The sequence below is a fragment of the Epargyreus clarus genome, unplaced genomic scaffold (genome assembly GCF_041222505.1).
Source record: "Epargyreus clarus isolate Ecla_fem2 unplaced genomic scaffold, WU_Ecla_fem_2.2 ptg000018l, whole genome shotgun sequence".
NCBI lineage: Eukaryota > Metazoa > Arthropoda > Insecta > Lepidoptera > Hesperiidae > Epargyreus > Epargyreus clarus.
Genome location: NW_027332226.1, coordinates 11,098,026 through 11,113,862, shown reverse-complemented (window position 1 = coordinate 11,113,862; position 15,837 = coordinate 11,098,026). Strand labels below are relative to the sequence as shown.

The following is a 15,837-nucleotide window of genomic DNA, read 5'->3' as shown; positions in this document are numbered from 1 at the left end:
AATATTGAGGATCAGAATTATTTTACGAGTGAAAAATTTCGTTGTTAACATTGTTACATGAAATAGATTATTATTCAAAACCCTCTATGTTGAAAGAAAATCTAAAAAAAAAATTAAACTCTTTCCCATTAATTTCGTATGTCTATTGATGGGAGCGGCCATTTACGCAACATTTAGACTTACAACAAACCAATATAGGTTACTCCTCTTTGGAACAAACCGCCGAGTAACTTTTCGAACAATGACGAGTATGTGAATGTCATGCATAAATACAAACGCATAAATCATAATCCTTTCACACCGTTACCGCGCGCAGACTTAGATAATTAAACCAACTTAATTATCTAAGCGCGCAGAACGTACAAGTGAGCATAACGGGTACAGAAGACAACCAATAATTTCATTATTAACCGATTTTAATAGCTTTTCGCGACTATTGGTCTGTACTCGGCAAATATCAAAATGTTGCAATATGTAAAAAATTAAGCCGTCAAAGTGGCAACGTCAATGTCATTGTTTCTTTTTGTTTGCTGATTTGTTTGTCAAAAACTCGGAGCTGTCATGTTTTAATTTATCGGATTTTAAAATTTATTGATATTTGATGGAAGCATATCGACTTTTAAAACGACGTTAATCTATATTTTAATTTTAATTATTATCAAAGTAAATACATGCATTATGATCTGAATGCATCTAATAAAACAATTATGTTGTGCAAAAGGCAAAAAATATCTCGTAAAATAAAATAACAAAATATTTAATACTTTAAATAAATTACAAGATGGAATACGAAAACTGCAGTGATAGTAAAGAAAATACAGAAATCATATTAACAGATGTACAGAATATATGCCGAATTTGTTTATGTAAAAGCGACTCCATGGTGTCACTGTTATGTACCAAAGGAAATGCTTCATTACTAGATATGTATTCATCCGTTACGTCAATTAAGGTAAGCTTAATATAAATGTGTACATACATACTTTTGATAACTGATGAAAGATTGCTATTACCTTTCATCATACCTTTCCCACAATCTTCACATATTTTATTTTTTAAGTGTCCCATATAGTTTAATTTATTACTAATCTTGTAGCTAACTACTTATAGTTTTTTTTTTATAATGTAAGAGTAGCAGACGAGCATGCAGTCCACCTGATGATAAGAGGCTACTGCCGCCCACGGACATCTGTAATCAACCCCAGATAAGATAAGATATTCCACGGCCACAGATGCGCCGCTAACCCTGAGGACTAAGCTGGAATGCCTCAATAAAGTCTGTCTCCCTTACCACACCCTTCAAACCGGAACACAGCAGCTCCTAACAGTGCTGTTATTAGGTAGTAATAGGTGTGGTGGTGGTGCCGCCGGAGTTGAACCACAAAGGGTTCTAGCACTTTCAAAAAAATAGAAGCAAATAATAAATAATAAGAATAGTATAAAAATAGAAGCGAACAAGGCTTGTGTAGATCTCAACTGTTTTATGAAGTTCAGCAACATCAGGTATGGATACTTGCTAGTATTTTAAAATATAAAGGGATACCAGCTGCATATGATTCTAAGAATTGTTTTTTTTTTGTATACATATATTCGATATTCTTCTGTGTGATAAAAATATTAGAAAATCATAAAATTCGATTCAAGGTACACCTGACTGATGGGCTCCCTCTCCACATTTGTGAATTATGTGCAAGTGATGTTGTACAATGCTATCAATTTCGGGTAAAATGTAAAAATTCTCAAGGTATCTTAAAATCACTAATTAAAACGGGATCAGATAACAAACACAATGCGAAAGAAGGTTTAAATGAATCAATCTGGTAAGTAACAAATTGTTTAGTAGTTTCTACTAATACTACCTGTGATATTTTTATAGTATTATTATAGGGGATCCCTTAGATATTTATTACATATGAACCCTTTTTTGAGCTCTTATTTAAGCCTATGTGTTAATTTTCATGTATTTTGGGGACAAATCATTTAAAATTTTATTGATTTTAAATGTTAAGTGTTTAATATTTTGTGTTTATGATTTATAATAGTATTTCATGATTGAATGTAGTGAACATTTATGGATTTTTATAAAATATGTGGATAACTAAATATATTGCATGATTGTAACTAATTAGCATTTAATTTGAAACAAAGCATTAAATATTACTATGTACATAATAATGAAGAATGTCATTTCAAAATTATTACCACCTTACTTCATTAATTTTTTAATTAATTATGACATAATTTTCAGTGCACCTGATGAAAGCAATATAAATTCAATGGGAGTGATAATTGATAATGGTGATAATATAGGAATAAAAGAGTACAATGAGGAAGGAAATGATGTTAAGGTAGAAGAAGTTAAAATAGAAAATGGGGCAGGTATGTTCATGTCATCTCCATGAGATATTTTTATTACCACGCTTTTATTAGCTGGACCTGTATGTATGTATAAAACGGAATCTTTGAACTCGATTTTTACCCACTTTGAATCGTATGATTAATCCTTACTTCCTTACTAATATTATAAATCCGAAAGTAACTCTGTCTGTCTGTCTGTCTGTCTGGTTGTCTCTTCTTCACGCCTAAACCACTGAACCGATTTTAATGAAATTTTGTACAAAGATAGTCTGAGACCCGAGAAAGGACATAGGATAGTTTTTATCCCAGAAATCCCACGGGAACTATGGATGGCTCTCTAAGATCGATTAATCGGAGAATCGATCTTTTGGACACAAAACATCGATTATTTTAATCAATATTAGTTAGGATTGAGTCGTAATCTATGCATTTGATCAACTGATGATCTTTAGCTAAGTTGAAGGTACGAATTTACAGTTTTATGTATGTTAGTATGTTATTTTATTTTCTATTAAACGCGGGCGAAGCCGCGAGCCAAAACTAGTTTAAAATATTTACAAAGGTGTCTGAATAAATAACACCTTACATTTGGCCAGATGACCTTAATTAGTTCTAAAATGCAATGGATTATAGTAATTAATATTTTAATAATTACAGCCGTTGAGGTGGAATATGTAGAAGATGCTTTATTAGTTCCACATAACAATAAAGTCTTGAAACAACATGTAGTACGAAATTTTGCCAAAAATAAAGAAGAAAATATGTAAGTTTTAAGCATTTTTCAATAAACATTTTACATGATTTATGGGTGATGAATTAATCATGAACAATTTGATTTCAGATCTTTGGATAATCTTATTATAGGTAATATTAAAATTACATTATATCGTCTGCATATAAAATTATATTTTGTATAATGTTTTATATTTTCACAAAGAAAATACTTTCAAATGTTACAGGTTCAAAAGACTCAAGTAATGTAGAAATAATGAAGGAATCAGTGAATGGTAAACGAAAGTATTATATATGTTCTTTCTGTTCTAAGGTAAATGAGATGTGTATAAGTCTTTACTAGTATTAATTTAAATGTCATACTAGAGAAATAGGGGAAACTAAAGAAGTAAATTTATAAGAATAGATAAAGAACTTAAAATAAAGACCACAATTCAGCTCATTTGCTAAATGTAAATTCACTCATACCTACAGGGAAATCTTAATTAATATTTATTGTCATTAAAGCAAAGTGAATATAAATTTTTAAAGTGATCTGTTAAAATTAGTTTGGAAAGTCGAAATTTATACCAGTCAATATTGCACATTATATATGAGCATTGATGATTCTCCTTATTATTATGCTTAAAATCATTCATAACTTTAAGTATTTCAAATAAACCCTGCATTTCCCAGAAATTTCTCAAGACAAAGACTCTTAAAGTTCACATGAAACAAATGCATGGTAAGGTGCGTCACCCACACTCATGCGGTCAGTGCAAGGAGTCGTTCATTTCTGAACAGGACCTCCACATACATTCATCTATACATACCAAAGGACCTGCATGGATTTGTAACCAATGTCACAAGGAATTTCAAGGTAAGGATTTCGGTCCATAATAATAAATAAATAAATAAATGATCGCATTTAGATTATTGTAAACTAGTGCCTATGTTAAGCCTAAGCATAAAATATGTTTATTTGTTTCTTAGTTGTATATATCTATACGTTATTATCAGACTGTTTAGTTTGTCCGCACGATAAATTAATGGCACATCATGTATAACTTGCTAGTGGTAAATAAATAATTGGCGAAAATATAATATGTCAAAATGTTGGGATGTTTAACAACGCAACCGATCTTAGGCGTCTTGATTATACATAAATTCCGTCCGTCATTATAGTACCCAAAATTCCGTCATTATAGAATTTATTAGCTTTGTAGAATATTTTTATTAAAAAATAGTTTATTGATTTTAACACAGTCACAATTACAAGTCCTTTAAGCCCTGTACTTGGTTCGAGAACGGTTACCTCGAATCTATAAATTGTAGTCGTAAGACATTTGTTAAGCCCGTTCCACAAGGCGAGAAAAACCCGATTCGTATCGGCTCCACATTCTCGTTTCTCGTGCTTTTATTACGGTATGGACATACGGCATCACAGTATCAGTATCCTCACGCGTGGTGCAGAGCGCGGCAAGCTGCGGCGGCACGTGCGGCGGCACATGGCGGGCAAGCGGCACGCGTGCGCGGCGTGCGGCAAGCTGTTCGCCGAGCGGTGCGCGCTGCGCCGCCACGCGCGCGTGCACACCGGACAGGCGCCGGAGAAGAAGCACGCGTGTCATATATGCGATAAGAGGTAACTATGTTGGGGTAAAGTACATAAATTAGTAAAGATTACTCACTCCTAACAAATAAATGTAACCAGTTTGTTGAAATTGAGTTGAGTTGAGTTGAGTTGTTGAAATTGTCACTGTCATCTATTTCCGTTTGTAAAATATTTAAAAAGTGTACTTTTTAGATCATTTACAAATGAAACGATATTTCTCCGCACTTTTTCTTCGAATTCGTGTTTTTTGCACCACTTAACTGCATATGTCGGCATTGTTCCGCGTAAATTACACCATGACAGCCATTAAATGGCTGACACATTTGTCAGCCGTTTAAGCCATTTAATGGTTTCCTTCAATTACAAGGTGGTGAGATACTTGTCTATGGTAAAGTATAAAAGGGATTTTGTAGTGGATTTTTTATAATATTGAGATAGTAAACGAGCATGTTTTTCACCTGATGATAAGTGACTCGTGCCGCCTATGGACATCTGTGATCAACACCTAATTAGATAACATTCCATCCTAAGATCGACCACAAATGCGTTATTTCCCCTGAGTACAAGTTGGAATGCCTCGAATAAGTATGTCTCTTACCACACTACCACACTTTCAAAACGCATCACAGCAGCATTTTGACACTGTTGTTATTAGGCAGAAATGAATGTGCCAGTAATGCGTTATAAATTACAAAATTAACCATTATCGATATATCTATAAGATCTCGTGACATTTTTCATATTGTAGACCTGACAACAACAACAAACTTGTCAACCTTGCGTGTCTAAGTGCACACTGCACTTACGTGTACAGGTACAGCGAGAGCGGCGCGCTCGCGGCGCACGTGTCCCGGCACGCGGGGCTGCGGCCGTGCGCGTGCGACACGTGCGGCAAGGCGTTCCCCACGCCGCGCCTGCTCGCCTCGCACCGCCGCGTGCACTCCGACCGCAAGCCGCACGCGTGCCGCTACTGCGACAAGAGGTACGCACGCATGCATACATGTATACACACACGCGTACGCACGCACAGAGAGAGAGTGAGAGAGAAGATAAAGAAGAAGAGGGAGAGAAAATAAAAACAAAACAACACACACGCACACACACTTATCAAGAGAGAGAGACATACACACGCATAGAGACATCTGCAAAAAATTGTCACGACTAGACTACGACGAAGACAAACCCATTGAGTTTCTGACCGAATCTTCTCAGTTGAGGGCGCGTTCCAATCCGGTAGTAGCTTAAGAAAAAATATTGTAACCGACAATTTGTGAGTGCCATCGTAGCCGTATACAAAATAAATATATTTAATTTCATTTCACTTTTCAATAATGTTTCTCAAGAGTTGGAATATTTTTACGTTGCAGGTTCCGACACGAATCGACACGCAACACGCACCACCGCACGCACACGGGGGAGAAGCCGTACGTGTGTTCGGCGTGTGGCAAGAGCTTCATACAGAACTCCAACCTCACGCTGCATATGCGCACACACACAGGTACCCACTGTGCACACTACAGCGTACGGCAAGAGCTTCCATCTTTTAAACGCACCTACGCATTTTACAAGAGCCTACATGATAAGAGCAATTCAATATTTTCCTTGCGTTACGGGTGCTAAAACTGACGCGTGTGAGCGTAGATAGCGTCCGTTCTATACGGCCCGGGATATGCCTATAGCCCTGCTCATTTCTATAAATATTTTTCAAGATATGACCTTAAGTAAATAAATAAATTAAATTAAATTACCGCAAACATGCATTTGCATGAGTTTACCAAGCTTCAGTGCATTCAAACGAATCGAAACATATTCGAATTCGATCGAATATAAACAATCATAAAATCAAAGTTTGCCATGCCGCTATTTTTGTATTTATTTATTTTATATTTATACAGGAGAAAAACCCTATTCGTGTGATATTTGCGAGCGCAAGTTCTCTTCGGGCTCCGCGCTTGCGAGCCATCGCCGCACGCACACGGGGGAGAAGCCGTACAGTTGCCCAGTTTGTGGGAAACGGTATGTTTATGCCATATTGAAATGACTGTTGTACAGTGATTATGGTGGTACAATCAAATGGTTATGTTACATTATCAAACTATGATATTTTGACATTACAGAAATATGTTTGATTCATATATTTTTCTTGAATTTAGTTTTAACCTCAATTTTCTTCTTACTAAGTCAATAATATATCTAAGAGCGTACGCTAAAATATGTGCTAGAGCATGGAGTGGTCACTTTCGCGTGCGATAAGTTATACGTAACGAGAGCGCTCAACTGTGAGCGAGCACCCGTTGCATGTGATCGTTGCCGCCCAGAAAAAAATAAGCGTGCGTGTACCTATGCCGATTTCGGCGCACGCTCTTATATCCATATTATACAATATCTACACACAGTGTATACCATGTTTACCAGAGATATTCTAAAGCCCGCTCCACATTCCCGCGAGAATCGCGCGAGTACGCGAGAAAATCCCGATTCGTATCGGCTCCACATTCTCGTTTCTCGTGTTTTTCTCGCGTTCTCGCGAGAATGTGGAGCGGGCTTAAGTGTTTGTGTTGCGCAGGTTCGCGCGCGTGCAGCTGAGCGCGCACCTGCGCGCGCACTCGGGCGAGCGGCCCTTCGCGTGCTGCGCCTGCCCCAAGCGCTTCGCCAGCGCCGCGCGCCTGCGCCAGCACCGCCTCATACACACCGGTACGCTACGCTCATAGATTAGTAAAGATTACTCACTCCTAACAAGAAAATGTACCTAGTTTTGAGAATTGAAATAGTTGCGTAAAAAAATTTTGCCACGTCTCCGTGTTAAAATGTCCCTAAAATATTTGATTTATTTATTATGTACATTACGCAGTATTAGTTATTTATTCGTAAATTTTCTCGAAAAATGTTTTTATTTGTCAAGAATTCAAAAAAAGAACTTACTATAATAAGCCGTTTGCGGCTTCATTCAATTTCAAGGCGGCGAAGTATCTTTACTAATCTATGGCTACGCTGTCGTATTTTATATAATATACAGCTCTTTGTGCCTACTAATAACTCGCCATGCGCAGGCAACACCGGTCTTATGGTTTTATCGATATTTGTTAATTTTTAGTAGGCAATAATTACCAAATTTCATAGGTACATAGAAATATTACATAGATTGAGTATGGGCCGCAGTCACCTACGCGCCCCATATATATTTATATATGTATGTGCCCACGGGACTTATGCCCCTGGAGATTCTAAACCTAGCGATTAACTTGCAACAATTGCCTATAATGTATCTTTCAAACAATGTGCATACAATACAGTGCACCTAAATTATGAACAACCATAATAATAATAATATATGATATTATAAACGAAAAGTACATACTAGGTATCTAAAATAATTATTTTTGTTGTAGGAGAAAAACCTTTTGAGTGTGCAATATGTTCAGAGAAGTTTAAAACAAAAGGATACCTTGCGAAACATTTAAAAAATCACGAAATGATTAAAAACTTGGAAAAACGAAATGTGTTGATATTGCAGGAAGTTGATCAATATCCCCCATACTTAGTGACTGAGAATGGAGAATTATTCAATATGAAAGCAGATAACCTGCAACCTATGACTTGTCAGAATGAATCGCCCAAAGATGACATAACAGTTGAGGTGACAGAAGAAGTGCCTTTGGAAGTTTCAGAGGAATTGGTTTTGCCTGAAGGCGGGGATATGAAAACTGAGCTCGTTGTGATCGATCAAGGTGAAGGGCGCGGCAACATTTGCTTGAGGGCGAATGCAGTTAACTTCCCGAACAACGAAATGAATTACGGCAATGACTTGAATTTAGTTACCGTTAACGAAGGCGGATTGAACATATCAGCGTCCTCCGCTGTTCTGGAGGGCACTACTGTGAAACTATATCAATTAGATCAGAGCTTAGTACAGATTCACACTTCTGGAGGTCAGGTCACCATTAGTAAAATCACAAGTAAAATGACTGCTAACTTTTAATATGAAAACGAATATACACTTTTTAGCTAAATTATAATTTGTTGTGAATTTTATTTAGTCCTTCATCCTATCATTCCACTTTTTTCTGAGACCTAAATATACGTAATGTTAGGGACACATTTAACCCCTTAATAATATAATCCAACTTTTGCCTACTAAAATAAGAGGTATTACTACTACTAGTACTACTAAAACTTGTATAAAAATTGATAGATTCATTATAAACCGGCATAAATCGGTAACAAGTAAAAAATACAAAGTAAATTAACAAAATCCTATATTTCTGGAAAATAAGTGTTATTTTAAAATATAACTAAAATACTAAGTAAATGCACAACATTAATGTTTAAAACCACGACGCTTTCTTCCCAGCCTCGTACTTCTGAATATTTACAAGCATAGAGTCATGAATATCTTTAGCATTTCTGTTTTGACCGTAGTAATCAACAAATTCGCCGTCTGGATTAACTAAGTATATAATAATCGTGTGATCCACCTGAAATAAGGGTAGAAGGTCATTAGTATCTTATTCAGAAGTCTAACTCTAACTGTAACGCATACTTTAGTGTGGCTAAGCTGCATAATATACTAAACTTAAAACCATTTTACTGTTTTACATAGAATAGCTGAGGTCCATAAATACATCACAAAATATACAGATGAAGGCCTCTTATTAATATTAATATTCTAATTAATTATCTCTTAAAATGACTTGCATACCATGAACACAATAAATTACTAACTATAACATTGACTGAAATACTATTTATCTCATACTTACAATATAATCTTCATCAACATCTTGAGGTCCTGCACTGAAGTATACTCTGTAGGATTTGCAAGCCTGTTGCACTTGATCCTTTGTTCCCGTTAGCCCCAATAGCCTTGGAGTAAATTCCTTACAGTATCTGATAGATAAAAAAATATTATTAGCCTGTTTCCTTCACTCAACATTACGAACTATGAATGCAGAAACCTAATATTTAAATTTATGAATCAAAGTTTGTAAAAGCACAAAGAGTGCAAATTGTACATTATATTGTTACTCGAGAGGCTAACATGCAAAGAAGCTCCTTTGCATGTTAGACCTTTAGCTGCACCAGTGACTATAAATTGTCTGTCAATACTATTCCATATTGCTAAGCGGACTGATCTCTGTAGTAATTACAAGATGTAGTATGTGGAATGCAAACAGTTTTTATATTTGTAACAAAAAAATGAGTACACATAATGACATTATTAAATATTATGTTTGCTGTAGATGATGGCTTAATGATAGATAACATACTTTCCAACAAGCTCTGGGGTGTCTCTTTGAGGATCTACTGATATGAATATTGGCTGCAAGGGTGGTGCCGTAGGTATATTATCTGGAATGAGAAGATTAAATTAATAAACTTGCATATGCATTGGACAAAGATATAATTGATAAGTGGTTTACACATGGATAATATCTGCACAATTCAGCACAGTATTTTACTTGCATTTCATCCAGTTGCAGACCAATCTATCAAATCTAAATTCTAAGCATAAATCGCGGAATAAGAGTCATTTTGTTAATTTTACAGGAGAGCAAAAATAGTGTAAAAATTTGCCACTTCAAACTTTACCAGATTATTAATAGAGATAATATACAGTAGTTGAAATAAAAATATTGAATATAGCGTTACGTCATTTTGCCATTTCATAAAAGACTACATTGTGGACCGTTTTGTGAAAAAGAAACCATTTTTTATTTTTTGTACATACGTTCATCTGACTCTTACACCGTGAAATAGAATTTATGTTTAATACAACATGGATTAATTTTCACTCTATGTTAAAGGAAAGTTCAACCAACAACTACAATGAAATATTTCATCGCTCACCGTGCTTATTGACTACTTCAGCCAACTTTTCCAATTCATCGGGACAAATGTCAGGACAGTGAGTAAATCCAAAGTATATCAACAACCACTTGCCCAAAAAGTCTGTGCTTTTTACTGTCTTTCCCTGTAACCCACATTAATTTTATTATTTCACATGTATATACTTAAAACTAAACTTAACTAACAAACTAAACTTAAAACTAAGGTACACAGGTAAATAAGTATGTTTAAACAAAAAGTCAATATTAAATAATGCCATCATAAAATAAAATCAAATAAAATTATAGGTAAACTAAAAGATAGTTTCAACGAATTTCATCATCCCTTAATATTTACTACTATATTTCTACATACTCAATGTAAATCAGATTTATGATAATCAGTGTCCAATGAACCTCTGCCCACAGTCCTTCTAAAGGAAATAAATCACTATCAAATCCAAATAAAACAGGAGTAATGATGGCAAATGCTGATCTTTAGAGAATTTAAATTATAATGTGACATGTGTATAAATAAGTATTCCTACTTTACTCTCTAATTAGTATTATTAGGATCTAGTGATCACAGTAGGTTTACTCTGCTGCTACTCAAATATACATTTGACAGTGTAAACAAGGTCCATTTATAACCTTAAAACTAGGATGATAACAAGAAAATATTTACCTCCGAGTCAACCAACTCGAATGAGCCTCCTATTTTAGCTTTACCGAGCTGCTTCTTTCTTTCGCGGTCCAGTGCCTGCTGTTTCTCCCTCCTGACGTACAGCATGAAGCCGGTGAGCCCTCCGGCCACCACCGCCGTCACCGCCATCGATTTCCATGTTACAGGACCGATAAATGTCTTCGCAGGCCGTTTTGGTGGAACAGCACAGTATTTTGTCGTCGAAGTTGAAAATAATCTACCCAAAGGCCTACTGCTTCTTACAATCGAGAACATTTCCAATGTTTTTTACTTATATAACCTATTTGTACGTTACGATTTCAATACTGCAACTTATTTAACTTATCTGATATCGGTCTATATCATAATAGGACGCGGTTTCGCATTTCTTCCTGAATTGTGGAAAATCAAATCAGAAAGGGTTTTGGATGGTGCGCTAATGCCGAAAGTTATGACATATGATAATGCAGTCATCGCAAGCTAAAATGTCCTTATGCTAAATGCACTAAGGGTGAAATTAGATTAGCCCGATTATTTATATGTCAATGTCATGATGACATTTCGTGCAAATTTATTTTAAAAACCTGTGTGGTCTAGAATATTTAAAATATACAGCTCATCATACTGAAACAGCCCTAGGAATCTCTTTACATTTAAACCATTTTTAATACTCGAACATATAACTGCAATCGACGATTTTGTTCAGTAAAACATGACAAAATTTGAATGAAAATTTCCTCTACATTGCTATTATTAAGATATGGTGGCAACCGAGATGTCGTAACTTCTCATATCGTTTTGCATACACTAGATCTACAGAGCTACTAGCACTACGAAAACCCTGACTTACTATTATGATAAACGTAGCTATTAAGTGTTACCTAGATTTCGAAATTTTTGGCAAGTCGTGAGCCATCATAATGAAAAATGCAGGGGCGGTGCCGCCACAACCGCAACCCGCTGGCTTAAATACTACGCCAGGTCGGATCTGCTCCCATACCGCCCCTGCTTGCCCCAAAACAACAGTCACATTTGCAGAAATGTGGAAGATATTTTGCGTAAGTTTATATTTTATCATTTTCATAATATCAAAGGAAAAAATACTCAATGTTACCTATTTTTCATATAGAGCTTATCCTGGTCATCTGGATTTCTAAGAAATAAGAAGTAGATATGTGGTAAATGCGTATCCCATAGAGTATAAATATATACATGGGCGTACTCATATGCGTATACAGACATATTTCCTGATGATATGTGTTTGTTTGAATCTCAACTATGAATCTATTTACCTCTTTTAAAACTCTAATACTCTATCTATCTTATTCCAGCATTAGTTATTTGCACAAACGGCATCCTATTCTGGTGTAATTATTTCCTACGCTGATAAACTGAGCTATCGTAAAACGTGTTCTCCTTCTTCATTATAAAGGTAACGTTTCTCACATGGATGTCGGTATGGCCGGGTGCGTCTGCGCAAGAATATCTACCACCCAAACAAGGCGGTGGCGGTGGTGGAGGAGGCGGCGGTGCTAGAAAACCAGTGCCAGAGCCATCGGTAAGCGGCAATAGGACTAACATATCAAATCTATTTAAAGATTTAATACTCACTTTTTTGTCTGATGAAGATGAATTTACTAGTACCGTCAGACGTCCGTTAATATTTTCATATCAAGTTTTCTTTCTTATTTTTTAAATATTAATTTAAAAGCTATTTCATTACGTCCAGTTGCCAGCGAACTACGAATACACGTACGACGTGCAAGACAACACTGTGAGCTTGGATTTCGGGCACAACGAGAAGCGGAAGGACGACCGCGCGACCGGCTCCTACCACGTGCTGCTGCCCGACGGTCGCACGCAGCTTGTGGAATATGAAGCGGGTCCTGACGGGTACAAGCCGCAAGTATGAAAGCGTTATTTTTTTTTACAATATAAGAGTAGCAGACGAGCATGTAGTCCACCTGATGGTAAGTGGCTACTGCCGCCCATGGACATCTGTAATCAACCCCAGATAGGATTAGATACCTGAGGTCGGCCACAGATGCGCCGCTACCCCTGAGGTCTAAGCTGGAACGCCTCGGAAAAGTATGTCTCCCTTACCGCACCCTTCAAACCGGAACACAGAAGCGCCTAGCACTGCTGTTATTAGGTAGAAATAGGTGTGGCGGTGGTGCCGCCGGAGTCGAACCACAAAGGGTTCTACCACCTTCATAAAATATAAAATATTGCACGACTCGTGATGCGAAGCATCAGAGAGTGCTTTACGATCGAAAAATTTTTTTTGCTTCATTTTGGCGGCTATTTTTATTATTATAGCCTTGATAGTTCACGGAATCAAGATATTTTGCATACTATTGTCGAGATAATTTAATGGAGATTAATTCCATACTTTTTAAAAATTGATTTACTGCAATAGAATTGGAAAAAAACACCAAAATATGTCAAAAAATTTTCCTGTCCGTCATGTGTGAAACCTGAAAACACTGTAACTTGTGAAAAAATCCATCATTTGAGTTAAATTTTTTTTTTAAAAATTCTAATCGACGATTGTAGGTCACTGAATGCGAATGATTAATTAATTCAGTGTCGTTTAATTGCAATTAATAAAAAACGAAAACTACAAGACTGTATATCTATAGATATTATGTACATTTATTCCACCAGGGGCGCTTGTGCAGTACCTTCTTCCTACTACAGCTGTTTTTTCGGCAATTAATTTTAAACGACTCAAGTTTTTTTTTTTTTTTTTTATATTTCATAATTAAATGAGCATTATGAGTCGTGCACTTTTGGATTTTCCAAACTTTTCGTAATATACGATTAAAATGTTCCAACTGTTTATTGCATACTTAATTTCTATTGTATCGTAAATTTTGTATTAAATAATATATTATACAAATTTTGCTTGAAATGAAGCTGTGATGTCACAAACCCTATATCTATCATGTGAGATTTATGTGAAAGCAGTGTCAGGTGTAAATGTTTATTTATTAGGGGTCTCGTTGGACCAAAATTTGGATATAAAAGTGCGGTAAAAGATATTGCGGCGATCTACCGTTACTCATCAGTAGATGGTGCTGCATCTGAAGATAAATTATTTTTTGATCTTTCTAATCATTTTACATTAGAACAGAGTTTAATTTAGAATATTTACGAATGTGTTCCCTGCGAATAAGCAATTATTTGTTTTTTTTTGTGTCTGTAATAGCTACAAGTACAGCACATCGAGTTCCTATGGTATTTAAATATTTCATTCACTTGACAGTAAAACTGCATTTGATTCGGCACTTAAAGCAACGTACTTTCTTCACTGAGCCAATTTCCATCTTGTTTTATAGGCTATCGACGCTATCGTTGTAACGCGTTCTACAATCACAGCCCCACACTAGGATTCCTTGTATGGTGGGTGTCATGGACACACAGAGACAAATACACATACCTAGACCCAGAAACAGAACCTAAATTCATCATTTAGATTTCTGTTTGGCCGGGGATCGAACCCGGGACCCTGCGCGTCAGACCGGCGTGGTGACTGCTCCGCCACGTAGGTCGTCTGTAACAATATCCAACTCAGTAAAATAAACAAATGTACTAGCTGACTCGGCAAACGTTGTGTTGCCATGTAAATAAAAACCCTTATCACTTAGGGGTATGAAAAATATATAGTAGCAGATTTTCAGACCTACTGAATATGCATATAAAATTTGGTGAAAATCGGTATCGCCGTTTCGAAGTAGGTACCGTAACTAACATTGTGACACGAGAAATTTATATATAAGATAATATTGGTACGTTTCCATTTCGTTTAGGTGATGTACATGGGCACAGCGACGTTCCCGGCGGCGACGGGCGGCGGCGACAAGTTCGAGGGCTACCACTACAACGCGGCGGCGACGCGGCAGAGCGTGCGGCAGGCGCCGGGCCGCGCGCGCGCCGCGCCGCCCACCGCCGCGCCCACCCCGCCGCCGCTCTACGCCGCCGCCGGCACCGCCAACACCACGCAGTGACGGATATTTATCTAAACGACATAGATTAGTATAGATATCTCACCCCCTTGTAATTAAAGGAAGCCACAGACGACTCGACGTCTCCGACTGTCATGGTGTAATTTACGCGGAACAATGCCGACGTGTACAGTAAAGTGATGCAAAAACGACACGAAATCGAAGAAAAAGTGCGGAGAAATGTTTCATACGTAAATACTCTAAAAACTACATTTTTTTAATGTTTTTCAAACATGAAAATAGCTGACAGTCACAATTTCAATTGTCAAAACTGGTCATATTTTCTTGTTTGGAGTGAGTAATCTTTACTAATCTATGCTAAACGGACGCGACTTCAATAACTCGATATAATGTAGACGAGATATAGCTTCATATAATTCATCATACTTACGGACTTCGATTGGATACCATGTGGACAGGATATTGGTTGTAGTTTACAGTTTGAAAGCCGCTACAAACACCACGCAGTGACTGTTAAAAATAACTTAGTATGTACTACGAAAATACCTACTTGTTACCTTACAACCAAATATCAAATACAAAAAAAGTAATAATAAAAAATATATATTGGCTTATTTCTTGTCTACTAATTGACTGATTTTCATAAATACGACTTATATGTTTATTGTAAAATATCTATTG

General features: G+C 36.4%; 3 protein-coding genes across 3 annotated transcripts; 2 read left to right on the top strand and 1 right to left on the bottom strand.

The window, feature by feature from the left end:
• Window positions 1-528: 528 nt before the first annotated feature.
• On the top strand, window positions 529-8,697 carry LOC140749526 (uncharacterized). Its single transcript, XM_073082607.1, has 13 exons — window positions 529-952; window positions 1,645-1,820; window positions 2,249-2,379; window positions 3,016-3,121; window positions 3,200-3,222; window positions 3,318-3,403; window positions 3,766-3,949; window positions 4,543-4,711; window positions 5,496-5,663; window positions 6,049-6,179; window positions 6,577-6,697; window positions 7,248-7,375; window positions 8,071-8,697. Exons 1-13 carry the CDS (start codon window positions 782-784, stop codon window positions 8,658-8,660), a joined length of 2,184 nt encoding a protein of 727 aa, XP_072938708.1. The 5' UTR covers window positions 529-781; the 3' UTR covers window positions 8,661-8,697.
• A 223-nt stretch (window positions 8,698-8,920) lies between these two features.
• Scox (Synthesis of cytochrome c oxidase) lies at window positions 8,921-11,652 on the bottom strand. Its single transcript, XM_073082608.1, has 5 exons — window positions 11,192-11,652; window positions 10,529-10,652; window positions 9,949-10,030; window positions 9,442-9,568; window positions 8,921-9,156 (listed from the first exon to the last, which is right to left on the bottom strand). Exons 1-5 carry the CDS (start codon window positions 11,462-11,464, stop codon window positions 9,007-9,009), a joined length of 756 nt encoding a protein of 251 aa, XP_072938709.1. The 5' UTR covers window positions 11,465-11,652; the 3' UTR covers window positions 8,921-9,006.
• Window positions 11,653-11,999: 347 nt separating this feature from the next.
• Window positions 12,000-15,732, top strand: CPR139 (cuticular protein RR-2 motif 139). The gene is made up of 4 exons (XM_073083172.1): window positions 12,000-12,246; window positions 12,621-12,746; window positions 12,918-13,094; window positions 15,001-15,732. The coding sequence occupies exons 1-4, from the start codon at window positions 12,109-12,111 to the stop codon at window positions 15,196-15,198; spliced, it is 639 nt and encodes a 212-aa protein (XP_072939273.1). The 5' UTR covers window positions 12,000-12,108; the 3' UTR covers window positions 15,199-15,732.
• The last annotated feature ends 105 nt before the right edge of the window (window positions 15,733-15,837 follow it).

Excerpts from the sequence above, each read along its gene's own strand:
- LOC140749526 (XM_073082607.1), top strand. The coding sequence starts at position 782 with ATGGAATACGAAAACTGCAGTGATAGTAAAGAAAATACAGAAATCATA. Across the intron at positions 5,664-6,048 it reads TGCCGCTACTGCGACAAGAG|GTTCCGACACGAATCGACAC; the intron begins GTACGCACGCAT and ends TTTACGTTGCAG. Across the intron at positions 7,376-8,070 it reads GCACCGCCTCATACACACCG|GAGAAAAACCTTTTGAGTGT; the intron begins GTACGCTACGCT and ends TTTTTGTTGTAG.
- Scox (XM_073082608.1), bottom strand. The coding sequence starts at position 11,464 with ATGTTCTCGATTGTAAGAAGCAGTAGGCCTTTGGGTAGATTATTTTCA. Across the intron at positions 10,031-10,528 it reads TGAAGTAGTCAATAAGCACG|ATAATATACCTACGGCACCA; the intron begins GTGAGCGATGAA and ends TTCTCATTCCAG. Across the intron at positions 9,157-9,441 it reads ATGTTGATGAAGATTATATT|GTGGATCACACGATTATTAT; the intron begins GTAAGTATGAGA and ends CCCTTATTTCAG.
- CPR139 (XM_073083172.1), top strand. The coding sequence starts at position 12,109 with ATGAAAAATGCAGGGGCGGTGCCGCCACAACCGCAACCCGCTGGCTTA. Across the intron at positions 12,247-12,620 it reads AAATGTGGAAGATATTTTGC|GTAACGTTTCTCACATGGAT; the intron begins GTAAGTTTATAT and ends TTCATTATAAAG. Across the intron at positions 13,095-15,000 it reads CTGACGGGTACAAGCCGCAA|GTGATGTACATGGGCACAGC; the intron begins GTATGAAAGCGT and ends CATTTCGTTTAG.